The sequence below is a fragment of the Acinonyx jubatus genome, chromosome A3, assembly GCF_027475565.1.
Source record: "Acinonyx jubatus isolate Ajub_Pintada_27869175 chromosome A3, VMU_Ajub_asm_v1.0, whole genome shotgun sequence".
NCBI classification, from domain to species: domain Eukaryota; kingdom Metazoa; phylum Chordata; class Mammalia; order Carnivora; family Felidae; genus Acinonyx; species Acinonyx jubatus.
The window spans coordinates 85,212,333-85,229,375 of NC_069388.1; the positions used below are offsets into that span (position 1 = coordinate 85,212,333).

Here is a 17,043-nt window from a genome sequence, read left to right on the forward strand (position 1 = left end):
AAAAAGTAGCAGAATGGTGTCAGGGAGTGAAAGCTGGCTGTCCAAGGCAGACAGCTGTAAATTTTGCTCCGGCCTCCATAAGGCACTGTAAGCCCTGCCAGTACTGGTACAGACCCTACTCAGACGTTTCACTGCAGCTAGAAGGGAAGCTGGGAAGTGCAGGGAACCTTTGCCATAACCCGTCCAGGGCGGCAGAAGGCCGATATTTAAGAAACACAAAGACCTAACGAAACTCCACATAGTAGGTCCTCCTCCCCGAGGAAGCCTTGCCAAATGCCCGCAAGGCGTGATCCCAGCTAGTGGTGAGCTCCTCTAAGGAAGAGCCCAAACAGCACCATCTTTTTTGCCCCTACTTAGCACAGAGCCTACTAGGTATCCGGAACTCAAGGAACTTTTGCAGAAACAATCAATGAGCTGGAACTCCCGGTCGGGCTAATACAAAGGGGTGTGTGAAGTAACGCTAAAATCCAGATTGGCCCCAAATCTCATGGTAGCGCGAGACCCAAGCGGAGAGCAGGCCGCTAGCCGCCTGCGCGCGGACAAGCGTCCCGGCTCCAACCCCCTTTACCTTTCAGCGCAGGCCCCACCCACCACGCACACTCTCCTTCCCCCGCCCCTTCCGGAGGCTCGCCGCGCGCACGCGCCTTCCGGTCCGCGCTTTGTTGCGATAGCGAGGGGGCGAGGTTCTGCGGTCCCGGCGCGCCGCGCGGCTGGACGCGGCGGGCGGGGCGGAGGATGGAGGCGGTAGCGTCCGCTGCGACGGTTGGGGCTGCGCGTGAGAAGGTGGCCGTGTAGGCACCTGGGCTGGGTGGAGGCGGGCGGCGGCCGGGCCATGGCGGGAGACCGCCTCCGCTGGGCTCCCTGAGGTGCGCTCCCTGAAGTCCTGGGGAGCCGTGGTCCATGGGCTCCCTGAGCAGCCGAGTGCTACGCCACCCGGGGCGAGCCCGAGCCCAGCAGGAGCCGGGTTCTGGGGCGGGGGGCTCGACCCGCAGGCCGGAGTCTGGCGGCGACGCTGCGGGCCACGGCTTCTGTTACTGCCCAGGCAGCCGCAAGCGCAAGAGGAGCAGTGGGGCCTTCTGCTACTGTCACCCCGACTCCGAGACAGACGAGGATGAGGAGGAAGGGGACGAGCAGCAGCGACTCTTCAACACCCCGCGCAGGTACGTGAAGGGACGCGCCCGCACCTGTTGGGCAGCTCCAGGGCCCCGCCTGGGGACAAGCCCGGCGCCGGGTGCGCTTGGGGGTGCGGCGCTCCCCAGCGGGTGAGGAACGGACGTGCCCTTGACCGGGAAACGTGGGAGCCAGCCTGATGCGGGGCGGATGGGGAGCGCCTTGGGAGGCGCCTGGTGTTCTGGATTATAAACCACAGACGCTGCCCGAGTGGTGTTACAGCCCCAAGATGAGACTGGCAAACGCCAAGCCAGAGCTCACGCCTCATTAAACCTTAGGCTCCAAAGGCTGGCTGGCCTTCCGTAGTACACCTTTGTCCTCCTCTCTGAGTGGGTGGCAGGAGAAGTTGTTTTGCATCCGGTTACCTTAAGGGGCATGTCCATCAGTGTAAAGGGAAGTTAGCACACACACGAGAGTTCTCTTTAACTGTAAAGGTGAAATTTATCAGCAGTGTACATTTGTTCCTTATTGGGAACAAAGTTAGAGCCTCTAGTACTTGAACGTTGACCGTGGATATGTGTAAGTCATTGCTGCAGCTTGCTTAACCTTTTTTCAAAGAGTTGAAACACAGGATGTTTACTTGTGAATTAGAAAATTAGAACGTAGTTTATGCATAGAATACGTTTCCACATAAAGTAATCTGATTGCCTTTTTTTTAAGATCAGTGGGATAAATGCAGTATTTTAAATGAAACTTCAAAAAAAAAGATTGAAAAACTTTGCTACACAAATGTAACATATTTATTGTGAAATGAAAGTATCATGGATAGCCTCTGTTAATAGTGTGTTATCTAAAAATCTTTCATAGAGTTTTATGTATGAATGCTTGTTGTTTATTTACAGACATGAACACCACCCACCCCCACCCCTGTCAAATTCTTCAGTTACCTTTTTGGAGAGTCACTATAGTATAAAGAGCTCAGATTCTGAGCTTAATAGCCTTTTTTCTTCTTAAGTAAAATGGAGAAATTAATACTTGCCCTTTTTTAAGTTTGTTTATTTTTTGTTTACATATTTAGAGAGTGTGAGCAAGAGGGGGATGGGGGGCAGAGAGAGGGGGAGAGAGAATCCCAAGCAGGCTCAGTGCTGTCAGCACAGAGTCTGAGGTGGAGCTTGAACTCACAAACCATGAGCTCATGACCTGAGCCCAAACCAAGAGTCAGATGCTTAACCAACTGAGCCACCCAGGCACCCCAATACTTGCCTTTTAGGGTCCATATAATGCACAGTGCCTGGTATTGAAGTGCTCTGTAAATATTATGTCTCCTTGATAAATTGACCTCCTTTAACATTACAAAATGTCTCTCTTTATCCCTGGTAATATTTCCACTACTACTTTCCACTACTACCGGGTGTTTAAAATGTATATCTTTTCCATTGTTTTCTTTTTTACCTGTATCTTTATATTTAAAATAGGTATCTTGTAGAAAGCATATAGTTGGGTCTAGCCTCTTTTTTAATCCATTAGGATAATCTCTGTCTTTTAATTAGTATTTAGACCACTTGTATTTAATGTCATTGAAATATATATGTCAGGATCCATTCAAAAGAGAAATCATGCAGCAATTTGAAAAAGGAAAATGTAATATAACCATTAACAAGGAAAGGGGAATTAATTACTGAAGGTAAACTACTAAGGTAAAGAGATTTCTAAAAATGTATAGGAATAGAAGACAGAGGGAGCAATTCACCACTTCTCAGACTGAGAACATCCAAGGAAGGAACAAATTTTGAATAGAGCCATCTTTCCCAGAGTGAAATTCAGATATTGGAGGAGGTAAGGCTATAGCCCACTAGATGGTAGAGAAGCTGAGATGTGGTCGGCTAAGGCTGGTAAGCAGGCAGCTGCTTACTGGGATGCCAACAAATTTGCTTAGAGTCTGTCTGGCCCACAAAGCTGAAAATATTTACTGTTCAGACCTTTACATAAAAGGTTTGCCAACCCCTGAACTACATGAGTGGACTAGAATGGAAAGTCTTTAAAACAAACCTTTATTAGAAAATACATGCAGAATTTAGGGGTGCTTAGGTGATTGAGCATCCAGCTCTTCATTTCAGCTCAGGTCATGATCTCACGGTTTGAGGGTTCCAGCTTTGAGTTGGGCTCTGAGCTGGCAATGTGGAACCTGCTTGAGATTCTCTCTCTCCCTCTCTCTCTCTCTGGCCCTTGTGTCAACATGGTCACATGGTGTCTCTCTCTCTCTCTCTCTCAAAATAAATAAATATTTAAAAATTAATTGAAAAGAAAATACATCCAGAATTTAGTATGTTTTATATCAGTGGAAGAGGCCTGGCTATTCAGCCCAGTGTGGTTGAAGTGTGTAAAAAGATACTAAGACCTGGAAATTTGTGTGTTGACACTAATTATGCTCCCTGAGGTTGTTCTGAGCACTCTCCCACCTCAACCAGCTACTCCATGAAAAGTTTTGGCTACCAAGCCCACCTTCCATTTCATTCATACCTTTTGACAATTGCATATTTTACTTTTACATTAACATGACTGTTGAAACTCAGCTGTTCTGCAACCAGATCTTGGTTGTTTGCTGTGCCTTGGTTGTAAAATTTGAAACCTAGTAAACAGTATTTGTTATTATAACTATGTAAATATTGTTCACTACAAAGTCAAGTAGTGTGCTAGGATTATAAACCATACTTCCTGGATCCAGTGTCACAACGCTTTGTTTTTCTATTGGAGAAATTTTCTAACCTTGTAGTTAAATGGAATCTTTTTTCTACATTCCATCAAGTTTTCAAAGTCAGACCCTGTTTTCATTTGTATCTTTTTATGATAGTTGGTTTGTTGTTGTTTTTGTATTGCTTTTTAATTTTCCTAGAATTTCTAACTGCCCCCCACCACCATTGACAAAAGAATAATATCCCTTCATTATATATTCACGTTTTCCTATCTTTCTAAACACGCTTGCATGGTGTCCTCCTCTAAACCCAAGACCCCCCTCTTGGGTCCCTTCATCCTCCTGTTCCATTCTGGAACCATTGCTTTCTGGGTCTGTGCTTATCCTGGGGCTTACTTTCATCCCATCTCTAGGATTGGATCTACTGTTTTCTGTAGCTTGTATCTTTTTCTTTCTCACCCATTTTGGAGAACTGTATCCTCATGTATTTTACTCAGAAGGGATGCAAAAGGAGGTAATTTGTGCTTATCTGAATGTAAATTTAGTCTCTAACTTTATTCATCCTTTGAGTATGGAAATCTAATCTAAAATAACTTCATATCCTTTATGATATTACTTCGTTGTTTTCTCGCCTACAGTGTTGATGAGAAGTATGATGCTGGTCTAACTTTCTTTTTAGGTGGCCTTTTTTTTTCCTCTGGAAATTTTGGAATTTTTTCATCGGTGTTTTGGAATTTAACTAGAATGTGCTTAAGTATGGGTTTTTTAATGGCCTCAGTACTTGGTTGATTCTTACAATCTGGAGACTAGTTTGGAAAAATTTCCTTCCATTAATTTCTCCATGATTTCCTTTTTCCTGTTATCTTTGTTTTCTCTTTCTTGGACTCCTCTTAAACCAGATTTTGGATTTCTTGGATTGTACCTCTTTCTCTTTTCTTTTTGTCCTTTCTAGGTCTTTTTTGCTTTATGTTCTAGGAAATTTCCTTAACTTTCTCAGTATCCTCTCTTTTGGCTTATTAATTTTAGCAACCATGTTTTTAATCTCGAAGAGCTCTTTTCTTTCTTGTTTCCTTTATCATAGTATCCTGTTGTTTTATAAATGTAATAATCTCAGATATCTATATCTAGATGTGCTAATTTTAGAGTGTTTTAAGCTCTCTTTTCCCTGAATTAATGTATTTCCTCTGGGTTTGTCTTTTTAATGGTCTTGAATACTCCAGATTCTCCTCATGTTGGGTGATCCTTGGTTGGGTGATTCTTGGTATTTAGAATGAGTAACATGTGCGTGCGTGTGTGCGTGTGTTTTAATTGAGTAAATTAAACTAAGCCTTCCCTTTAAGTAGAAAGACTGATTACTAAATTGGATATGGGTGGGGCATGCTTCATTTTAGAGCAGAAATTCCCAAATTTTTTTTGTTCACAGCACCCTTAGAGTCTCAGTAGTTTTTTAAATGGTACCTCTGGTCCTAAAGAAGTATCTCATAGTTAGTATGACTATGATAGTAGTAGGTAACATGGTGTCTCAAAGATCTTGCTGTGTTTCCTTCAAATATAAAATATTCCACACACTTCCCTGAGTTTGGTGTGGTGCTCTAGGTGCTTTAACCCATAGTTTGGGGACCATGATTCAGGGTGAATGGGTTAAGAGCTAACAGGCTACAGATTCCCCAAATGTCAGAATAAGGATTGCTTTGTGTGGGGTGCCATCACCTATACTAAAGTCTCAGCTTCTCCTGATAGATTTGTCCTCTCTCTCCTTTCTAGAAGAGCATTGGAATCTTTATGCCTGAGTTGTCTGTGCTCTGGTTATCTGTACTCTGTGTTCATACATTGTGGAGGAGGCCATTAAAGGAACACATTTCCCCACTTTGTGCCTTACTTCTGCCTTTTATTACCCCTGAGATCTCTCCTAACCCACACACACTTCTGAAGGGCAGATGGCCTTCAGCCTTCATACTAGACCTTCAGAATATATTCTGGTCTCTTATCAGATGATAAACCCACCCTTCCTTTTTGCTACTGTGGGTTTATTCCTTTCTGTACTTTTTTTTTTTTTTCAACGTTTATTTATTTTTGGGACAGAGAGAGACAGAGCATGAACGGGGGAGGGGCAGAGAGAGAGGGAGGCACAGAATCGGAAACGGGCTCCAGGCTCTGAGCCATCAGCCCAGAGCCTGACGCGGGGCTCGAACTCACGGACCGCGAGATCGTGACCTGAGCTGAAGTCGGACGCTTAACCGACTGCGCCACCCAGGCGCCCCCCTTTCTGTACTTTTAATGCAATCTGGGGATGGTGCTATCAGGAACTAGAAACTATATTGTCTCATTTGTTTCTCATAGTAACCCAATAAAGTGCTTACTATTAATATTCTCTTTGCATCTGGAGTAACTGAGCTGTGGTGGAGCTGGGACTCAAACCCAAGCCTCTACTACCAGAGCATGTGCTGTTTTTACTGTCTGTTGGGAAGACATGTCAAACACATTGGTTCAAGACATCATCTGAAACAGTTACTTCATTTTTAAAAAGACTAAAAATTTTGGGGTGCCTGGGTGGCTCAGCTGGTTAAGTGTCCCACTTCCGCTCAGGTCATGGTCTCGCAATTCAAGCCCCCATCGGGCTCTGTGCTGACAGCTCAGAGCCTGGAGCCTGCTTTGGATTCTGTGTCTCCCTCTCTCTGTGCCCCTTCCCTGCTCGTGCTCTGTCTGTCTGTCTCTCTCTCTCTCTCTCTCTCTCTCTCTCTCTCTTTCTCTCAAAAATAAACATTAAAAATATTTTTAATTAAAAAAAAAAGACTAGGAATTTTTAACTACTAAGAAAGCTTGTCAGGATTGGCCAGGAACACAAAAAGGTATTTATCGGCCTCTGCCTAGGGCTTTTCTTATTCATTGGACCATCTTGAGCAATGATTATCAAATTAAAATTATATATATGTATATATATGTGTGTGTGTATGTTGTGTGTATATACACATGTATATATACACACACATATATATATAGTTATCTTTTAAATGAAATTTTATGCAGAAATCCTCAAAATGTGATGCTGCCCTAGTTGAAGTTAGTGAGGATGTTCAGAGTTCACTCCTCAGCTATCCCTGGTGGCTCCTAAGACGTTTCTCCATTGAGCAAAGTTTTGAAAACCTTTGATCTAAGGCTGCAAACCATTTGACCAATGAGGGTGAAAATGCTTTTAACGAGTTTAGGAATAGTTTGATACCAAAATAAGATTAGATATAAATTATTCTCAAAATTACTTGGATAGGTAAAATTTTTATTCTTGTTCTGCACTTTGTAGTTGCATAGCAGTAGCATTGAAGTTGTACTGAGATCCTCCATAGTACTCTTTTCTAAATGAGGAAATAAGCAAAAATCACGTGCTGACCTACAGGTAATTCACTTAGTTCAACAAATACATATTGTAAGAGTGTACAGTGAAAGGTCACCTGTACATGCTATCCCTTCTAGCTGGCCACTATTAACCCTCTTGGCAATAGAGTACCCTAGAGATTACTACTATCATTAGTTTCTTACGTACTAATGCAAATTTGAATATATAATATCCCTCTTTCCTTTTACACAATGAATAACTTGGCTCTATTTAATAGAAATTGAACAAAAGGAATATTTTGAGTTTTATGCAAAATCAGTAAAACACTCAGTTTTACACATATGTAACATTTGCATTTCCTTTAACAGGAAAAAATTAAAGAGTACATCCAAATATATTTATCAAACCTTATTTTTGAATGGAGAAAATAGTGACATTAAGATATGTGCTCTAGGAGAAGAGTGGAACTTACACAAAATATATTTATGTCAAGTAAGTATTTTATTTTTCTATTTGAGTAAGCAAGGTAGTCACTTAAAAATAGCTCAAACTCTTTCAAGTCCTGTTCTTTCTTATTGCATTTCACAGTAATTGTTTTGCATGGATAGTGGTTGTCTAAATCCTATCATCTCACACAGAGTCTTATTTTATCAAAATATGGCACACTCTGTTAGTGAAAACTTAGTTTAGTCTAGAAAACAGATTTTGAATTTTCATTGTCATACCAGCCTAGCAAATACCTTTTTGTCATTACTTCAGTAAGGTTCTTATTTTAGTGCCCTCTGCTGACAAGAGGGAAAAGGGGGGGGGGGGGGGGAATGCCTAAAATTAAGATTGTTGAGTTTGTTTATTTTGTATGTAGTTATTTAAATTGAATAAATTTAGCTGAAATGTTCCTTTGTAGTTATGGTTGAATGGAAAATGCAGTTAACTTAAAGACAAGACCCAACAAATATAGACCAACTTATTTAGCTGATATACCTGTTTGGTTTGTGTGCTGAAAATATTACTATCTGCCATCATATTTTAAAGATTCAAAACTCTCAAAAGGAAAAAAAATGTTGCTCTAATGGCTCAAATATTTTACTCATTCTTTCATCAAATCTATCTATTCTTTCTTCAAATCATTGTTCTAGGCATTGGGAATAGAACAGGGAACAATTCAGTTTTTATCCTATGGAGTTTATATTTTCTGTCTTCTTCACTATTTGACAATAATTACTGGTAAGACAGTATAGTATAAGATTTTCCAGTAGAAGTATTTTAAGGGAACTTTTTCTATAACATTTTAATCACAATCATTATCATAATAGTCAAGTTTAATTTGGCCAGAGGTATATAGCCCAGGGAATATATCAGAATATTGCTCTCAACTTGAGAATAGGGTCCTATCTGTTTTTAATCTCAGAGAGCACTTTTGTGAATTTAAGGATGAGAATGCCTCTGTGTAGGCTTTCACTCTCAAGAGAAACTGTACTGATTATAGGACAAACTACATGCTACAGTCTAATAAGCCCCCTGAGGACAGAAACAGTGTCTGTTTTGTTAACTGCTATATTCACAGTGCCTTATACATACTAAGTATTCAGTAAAATTGTTAATATTTGATCTATTCCAAAGTAATTCTAGTTATGAGAGGTGCTATCTAGAAGGTAACTAAAGACTTCATCCATTCTGGTACCTTTCCAAGAATCAGGTTCATTCTGGAATTTTCTGATTAGATAAAACTAGACTTCAGATTTATCCTGATATATGGGGATCATCCCATTAATGCTGACTTCGGACTGGCTTGGACCCTTTACAGCCCGTAATACAGTAAGGATTCAACAGTATGAAGGTTCTTAGCCTTCTGTCTTCCCCAGTACATGATTGTGTATTCACCTTGTGTGTTGTCATATGTTCATGAGAGACTTAAATATATATTTTCTAAGCTTGAATTTAGAATGCCATTGAGAAGGAAAACATACCTGTAATAGACTCAGAAATTGTTTTAACTAAGTAAAAAGCTAACGGGAGGCTCAAATAGTAATATAGGAATTCAGATAGTAATATGAGAATTTGGTTTTGTTTTCATTAAACTAATACTAAACTGAAAGTATTTTGACATACTTAAAAGTGTCCTTATCTTAATTTCATTTTTCCTGTAGACATATTTAGCAATTCTTTTTCTCCCAAAATAATATGGGTTCATTTTGATAGAACAGTTGTTTGGAATTAGAAATGGGAAAATAATTCAGAAGACCCAGAAAGTACTGGATAATCATTTTGTTTTGTTTTGTTTTTTTAAGTCTGGCTACTTTTCTAGTATGTTCAGTGGTTCTTGGAAAGAATCCAGCATGAACATAATTGAACTGGAGATTCCTGACCAGAATATTGATATAGAAGGTAACCACCACTATAATTACTACTATGCAAAAATTATAACATATCCTTTTTATTCTTTTGGTAGAAAATAAATATTTTCTTCTAACTTTGCAGGCTAGATAAAAGCTCCATTTAACACCCCAGCGTGACAGCTTTGTACTGATTTGCTCCATAGTTCTATCAATTCTGTGGTTTTTTTTTTTTTTTTTTTAACGTTTATTTATTTTTGAGAGAGAGACAGAGCACAGGCAGGGGAGGGGCAGAGAGACAGGGAGACACAGAATCTGAAGCAGGCTCCAGGCTCTGAGCTCTGAGCTGTCAGCACAGAGCTCAATGCAGGGCTTGAACCCACGACCCATGAGATCATGACCTGAGCTGAAGTTGGACATTTAACTGACTGAGCCACCCAGGCGCCCCTTATCAATTTTGCTCTACCTATCCTTAATCTACTTAGTCATATGGGCCTTATTGGTCTGTTTATTTATTGTTGTAAATATATCCACCTGGGGTATTGAGGATGTAGGGTGAAGGAAGGAAGAGTGTGACTGTTTTTTAAAATTACATAGTTTAATGGTTTAAAAAAAGAAAAAGAAAAGCGAGTAAATAGTGTTTATTGATTATTCCCCATGTATGAAGACTTTCTCTGGGAACAATAGGGTATGAATCACATAATCAATGTTGTTTTAGAGCTATGAGTTCTTAGATGAGGAAGCTGAGGCCCAGAGGATTTAAGGGGCTTACATTCATCAGTCAGCCTGTACTCCTAATTTCTGTTCCAGTGCTCATTTTCTGTTTCCCCCTTTGATAACCCAAGTGGAAATAACCAGTACTCACCACATAGGCAAAGAGAAAAGTTAAGAATATTTAAAAACACAAGTGTGGCAGTGGAGAGAAGGAAGGGCAGGCCTAGATAGCTGGGGTGACTGGGGGAGCATGTGGCGTGGATAGGAGCCAAGAGCTATTCCCCACTCCCCAGCAGTGAAGCACTGGAAGCACCAGGGTTAAGATATCATGGGGTCTGTGTACTTACTGATTAGTCTACTCAGAGGTATCTTTATAAAACTTTTTCCAAGAGTGTCTTAACTCTGACCACCAACTAATGTCAAGATTAGATGTAGAAGAATCCAGCTCTTTTATTTAGCTAGAATAAATGGAAATTTATAACATTGTTATTAAACTAGCTCCATTAATCAGTAACCATTACTAACATTTTAATTAGTGTACTTCCCTTCTCCTGTTATGTACATCCTAAATTCAGATGCATGCCTGAATTTAGGCATACATCTGAAGAGTGGGAAGATGGTCATTGTTATTTTTTAATAATTTATAGATAACATTGTATTTCATTCCATGCCTGTACTTTTGCTTTCAGCACTGCAGGTTGCATTTGGGTCACTGTATCGAGATGATGTCTTAATTAAGCCCAGTCGAGTTATTGCCATTTTAGCAGCAGCTTGTATGTTGCAGTTGGTGAGTATGTACCTTATTCAAAGAAAGGATCACAGTTGGACCTTTGGTTCAAAGTATCTATTGCAAAAACAAGAAAAAGCTTAGGTCTTTACAGCTTTTAAAATAAAAATGAAATATATGAACATGTCACTTGTGATAAGTCATTTAAAAAGCTTAACCAAAAAAATACTAATAAAATAAAATTTCTTTTTTTTCATTTTTTATTTTTTTAAATATATGAAATTTATTGTCAAATTGGTTTCCATACAACACCCAGTGCTCATCCCAAAAGATGCCCTCTTCAATACCCATTACCCACCCTCCCCTCCCTCCCACCCCCCATCAACCCTCAGTAAAATAAAATTTAAAAGCAATTTATTATAGCTGAGGGGATCATCATGTCTGTGTAGCATGAATGCAAGGTATTTGGATGTAGATACTGTAGAATTACTATAGTGTGGTAAGAATTTATTTGTCTAGGTCCATTTACAGATTTCAGTTCATTAATGGTTTATCTTGACTGTTCATAAGCAGATTGCTTTGATTACTAATTCATTTAGTTCATGGGTTTGAAAAACATTGAGTGCTTACTTTGTCAACTTTTTCTTAATTATGAAATAGTTGTGGTAAACCACATGAATATATATAATCTGTTGGTAGATTGACAGATTTGTTCATTCAACAGAAGTATATTGAGCAACATGTTAAACTTGCAATAGAGATCCAAAGGTAAACGAAGATATAGTCTGCTTCAAGGAACTCATAATATAATGTGTGTGTGGAATGGGGGAAGGGAGGGTTGATACACAGACCCAGAGATAAAGTAAGAACTGTCCAGTGTATCATGAGTATGATAATAAACATCCCATAGGATTTAGCAGATGAACAAAGGAGGGAGTGGTCAGTTCAACCTGGTGGTGCAAAGAAGGAAGTTGAGTCTTGAAAACTGGAAATGTATTTATGTTGCAAAGAAAGAAGAAGGAACGAAGCTTTTTATACAGAGCAAATTAAGACCTGGAGATGTGTGACATGGAGGCCTAGAGAATCTGAGTGGAACATGACGCTAGCACAGAAAAGAAAAAGGGTTGGAGAGAAGGAGGCAGAGTCCAGATCATGAAAATCCCTCTGTACCTTTTAAGAAGTTTAGATTCAAATGTAGGTACTTTTGAAAGATTTTAATCAGAAGAAAGACAGTTATGTTTTAGAAAGAATACTTTGGAAATAATGTAAAGGATGTATTGAAGGAAAGAGGAGTACATTAGAGACAAAAGCTTACTGCAGTAGTCCCAAATCAGAGTCTGAAGTAGGGCAGTAGCAGTAAGAATGGAGAGGAGAAACTGGATCACAGAAAGATTAAGCAGGGATAATCCACTGGACAGATAAGATGTTAAGAGGAAGGTAGAGGGGGCAGGAGATGGGTAGTCTCCAGTGACTTCCAGGTAAGTTTAAAATCCTAATGGAGTCAGTGTTTTATTTTGATCTTTAAAAAATGTTAATAAAGTTTCTTTTTATGTGACATTTGTATACTGATTTATTTGAAGTATTAGTTAATAGCTTGCTCAGTATACTTGGCTGAGATCATTTGGTTTTTTTAAATGTTGTGATCCTTTCAATACTTACTTCCAACAAGTACACTTTGTTTTCTAACTTTAGTTCTTTTGGTTTTGTCCTAAATCCCATTTTCTGCATTACCTTTATGACTTAACTAACTAATTTAATAATACACTTGCATGATGAATATAGTTCAGAAATTTAAGTAAAAAGTGACATTCTTCCCATATATTGAATAAAGTTCATTTGAAATCTTACATATAAACATTTTAGATTAATATTGCAGTGTAAGTTTAAAATAATGTGTTTTAGGTGCATCTCTTAGAAATTGATGAGTGTTTTATACTTTAATAAACACTTTATGATGATTCATACTGTTTACTTGCCTAGCTCCATCACATAGTCAACTGAATATGTTAAGAGATCTTAATTTAAAAAGAACAGGCAAAACAGACAGAATGCCACTTAAATTTGCAAAGGTCCCAGAGTGTGGAAGAATAGAAAAGAAAGAGAAAAGCAATATTCATCTCTACATTACTACCTTACTGCTTTTACCCCTCGCCCCCTTCCATTTTTAATTCCAAGTATTCAGTTGAATACTTGCTGGATTTTTTTTTTTTTTTTCAGTATTTTTACTGGACTTAAAAATTTAGGCTTGCTGAACTTAATGAGTTTTCTTTCTTTCCTTCTTTCTTCCTTTTTTTTTTTTTTTTACTTTTTAATATGTAAAAGCACATATTCAGAATTAATTTTTCCCATGTGAGATGGGCCTTTCCAGTGCTTATTTATATTTACAGGATGGTTTAATACAGCAGTGTGGTGAGACAATGAAGGAAACAATTAATGTGAAAACTGTATGTGGCTATTACACATCAGCAGGGACCTATGGATTAGATTCTGTAAAGAAAAAGTGAGTTACCTTTTTTATTTTTCCTCCTATCCCACTTTTTGGAATTTGGCTGCTTTGGTTTGTTAAGAGAATGTATAGCTATAAGAAAGAAAGAGGGGAAAAAAAGATAGGGGACTAGAATTTTGTTCTAAAAAGTCCCTTTTTACATTTGGATGAATTAGTAAATTCCCTGAAAGTGTTGTCTTTGTAAGTGACCATGAGTGGGTTATACATGTTTATATATATGTATATATATATATGCCACATATATATATGTGGCTTATAAAAACTATGGCCATTCTTTACAGGGAATTTTCTATTAAATTTTTTTTAAGTAGTAGGCATCATAGACATTGTATCAGTACAGTTACTGGCAATGTTTTTAACTCTTGAGAATTGCAGGACCTGTTTTCAAATTATAAAGAAGGTAATAGAAGTTTGTAAGCCCCTTCCTAAATGATTTAACACGAACTTGAAATGAGGTTTTCTTAATTAGAAATGCTCTTATTAATATAAAAGAGATATTTCCTTAATAACTGCTGACAAAAATAATACTAAATTTTCAGTTGTTAAATTTAAAACTTTGAGCATGTTCTAGCAAGACTAATATTCTGTTTTGATTTTAACCGTAAGTCCTACTAAGTAAGTCATAAATGCATATTTATGTATCATGTGATAAATAATTCCATGTTTTTAATTTCAGGTGCCTTGAATGGCTCCTGAACAATTTGATGACTCACCAGAATGTTGAACTTTTTAAGGAACTCAGGTATTTTAATTTTAAATAACTTTGCAATTAATTATCCTAAAGTAATATTTATTTGTTAAAGTGTTTATTTGTTTCATACAAAAACATATTCCTTATGAAAAAGTCAACAATTTAATGAAAGGTATCTTGACTGTATCTATGAACTAAAGAAATGCTTCAAAATTTCTTTGTCATAACTAACGTATATTATGTCTAGTATTTGAGCTAATTTCTATAGAAAAATTCACTGCTACTATAAAACCATAGAAGAAATCTCAAGTGTTACTTCATTTTTGCTGGGCTCTTAGAGAATGTACAAGTTTTATTTTAAAAATTATCTTTACCATTCATTGTAAAAGTAAGTTTGAGGAAGTTGTTTTAAACTTTTTGCAAAGCCTAATGAAATTAAATTCATAATCAGGTTGGCCTTTTGAATTACCTTTGCTTGTCCGTCCTTCCTTCCTTCCTTCCTTCCTTCCTTCCTTCCTTCCTTCCTTCCTTCCTTCCATAAACACTTCCTGAATGTCCACTGTATATAACAGTACTCTGTCAGGGGCTGTGAAGGATGCAGAGGTGATTATGTCATGGTCTCTGCCCTTAAAGGGATCATTCCTGTGATGTCAATTTTACTAATTTTTTATTTATTTATTTTTTGTCAGGCATGGGTGGGGAAAAAGATAAACATTTTTATGTTTAAATACAGTATGGAATATAGAGAATTCTGGAATATAGAGAATTCAAGTTTCTTTGAACCTTAAAGATGAAATACAAGAAGTAGTAGAAATGTTATTTTTATGGCTAGACCATCTCCTGGATTCTTGGATCCATTCCTTTCCTCTGCCTTTAAGAGGTCCTTTGGCAGAAAAGTTTGAGAAGCATTATTCTACACAGAAAAAAAAAAAATCATTTCCTAGTGCTATCAAGGTATAAATGAAGTTCTACATTATATTTGGTTTGGAAATCATTAGAAATCATTTTTCTCTTTTATAATTTCTCATTGAGCTTTTTCAAAAAGAAGATAAATTATAGTGATCTTCCTAAAATCCTAGATGTTCTTCTGGCTTTTTATGGCTTAAAGGAAGGGGGAAAAAAGCTACTGGTGATATCATTTCCACTCAATCTAAGTTTAAACTAATATATACTTCTTGATCTTACTGTCTTTAAAAATTTTTTTTTTCAACGTTTATTTATTTTTGGGACAGAGAGAGACAGAGCATGAACAGGCGAGGGGCAGAGAGAGAGGGAGACACAGAATCGGAAACAGGCTCCAGGCTCCGAGCCATCAGCCCAGAGCCTGACGCGGGGCTCGAACTCACGGACCACGAGATCGTGACCTGGCTGAAGTCGAACGCTTAACCGACTGCGCCACCCAGGCGCCCCAGATCTTACTGTCTTTAATAGTAATAAAAACATAATCTATGATTAAGCAGTTCTCTTAAGCCTCAATGTTAAAGGTTATTTTGAAGATATAGATGATTCACTGAAATTTGACATTTTTTTTTTTTTAACCAATGAATGAGTAGGAAAGGCAAAAGAGGAACACTGCCACTTTATCAGAGCATACTAAAAGTTACCTTCTTGAGGGCCACCTGGGTGGCTCAGTCGGTTAAGCATCTGACTCTTGATTTCAGTTCAGGCCATTATCTCACAGTTTGTAAGATCGAGCCCTGTGTGGGCTCTGCGCTGACAGTGGAACCTGTTTGGGATTCTCTCTCCCTCTCTCTCTCTTGCCCCTCCCCCACTCATGCTCACTCTTTATCAAAATAAATAAATATTTATAAATAGATAAAAGTTATCTTATTGAGTCCTTGTTTTAACTTTGATTACTAGCAGATCAGTGCTCTTTTGTTTTCCTATGAATTCAAAGAAAGACCTTTCATAGTATACTATCTGAATTAAAAGTGTTCAGATAGGTTATTTCTAAGATTCTTTGTCTTGAGCAAAAAGACTGAGGTAATTTTAAATTCCACATTTGTTTTTCATAAGAAAGACTTAAATTTTTTAATTCTACCAGGGTGGTTTAGCCTGTGCATGAGGAAAACTCACTACTTCTATTTTATCTTCTCTAGTATAAATGTCATGAAACAGCTCATTGGTTCATCTAACTTATTTGTGATGCAAGTGGAGATGGATGTTTACACAGCTCTTAAAAAGGTATTGGTATCACCTCAGCATTACTTATAATAGTGAAAAGCTGGAAGCAGCTAGTGTCCATTGATAAAGGAATAGTGTAAAAGTAAGAAAAGTAAAAGGAAATATGCCAAAATATTAAAAAGTCTTTGTTTAGAGATTTGCTATCCTGAGTGATTTTAATTGCATTCTTTATACTTGTCAACTTTAAAAGTAGAGCCAGTTATTTTACCAACAAAATGGATTTATTTGTGAATAGCAGAGGAATTGCAATTTGGGACATGTAAGCTATGGCAAACCATAAGCAAGTCCAGATCTCAAAGGAGAGGAACATTACTTTGTAGAGAAAAGGAGGAAGTCGGGAGGGGCTGCTTTGAATGAAAGTTGGTTGGAGGAAAGTGAGTTCCTTGTTGTCTGAGTTGTGGTATTTTCTTGTTGGCTGATCTTATAGCTAAACTGGGAAAAATTCTTTCTCTTGCTAGACTAGTAAAGTAGGCCTCTTCCGGTTGGGAATGCAAGATACCTCTCTTCCTGTTGGGGTCTGCACTTGAGAACAAGTGGTGGGCCATGAGAGCTCCCATCCTGTTCCTTTATTTGGTTTCACATACTTTTCTATCCTAGGAATGTGGTTGTTTTTTTTTTTTCCCAGATTCTTTTCAACAACAAACATGTTATTATTATTTACATACAAATGTTAAATATTTTATATGGTTTTCAGAAATGTTTTCAAAGTTGAGCTTTAGTTGAATTAATGACTTTATGAGGAAATTTTCACACTT

At 38.1% G+C, this 17,043-nt stretch overlaps 1 protein-coding gene across 1 annotated transcript in view; it reads left to right on the forward strand.

Moving 5' to 3' along the window:
• Positions 1-641: 641 nt before the first annotated feature.
• Positions 642-17,043, forward strand: part of GMCL1 (germ cell-less 1, spermatogenesis associated) — a 38,910-nt gene continuing 22,508 nt past the window's right edge. The window contains exons 1-7 of the mRNA XM_027072278.2: positions 642-1,160; positions 7,502-7,625; positions 9,422-9,518; positions 10,870-10,967; positions 13,295-13,407; positions 14,090-14,155; positions 16,204-16,288. Of these exons, the coding sequence (XP_026928079.1) occupies positions 901-1,160; positions 7,502-7,625; positions 9,422-9,518; positions 10,870-10,967; positions 13,295-13,407; positions 14,090-14,155; positions 16,204-16,288 (843 nt within the window). The 5' untranslated portion in view covers positions 642-900. The remainder of the gene's footprint in view (positions 1,161-7,501; positions 7,626-9,421; positions 9,519-10,869; positions 10,968-13,294; positions 13,408-14,089; positions 14,156-16,203; positions 16,289-17,043) is intronic.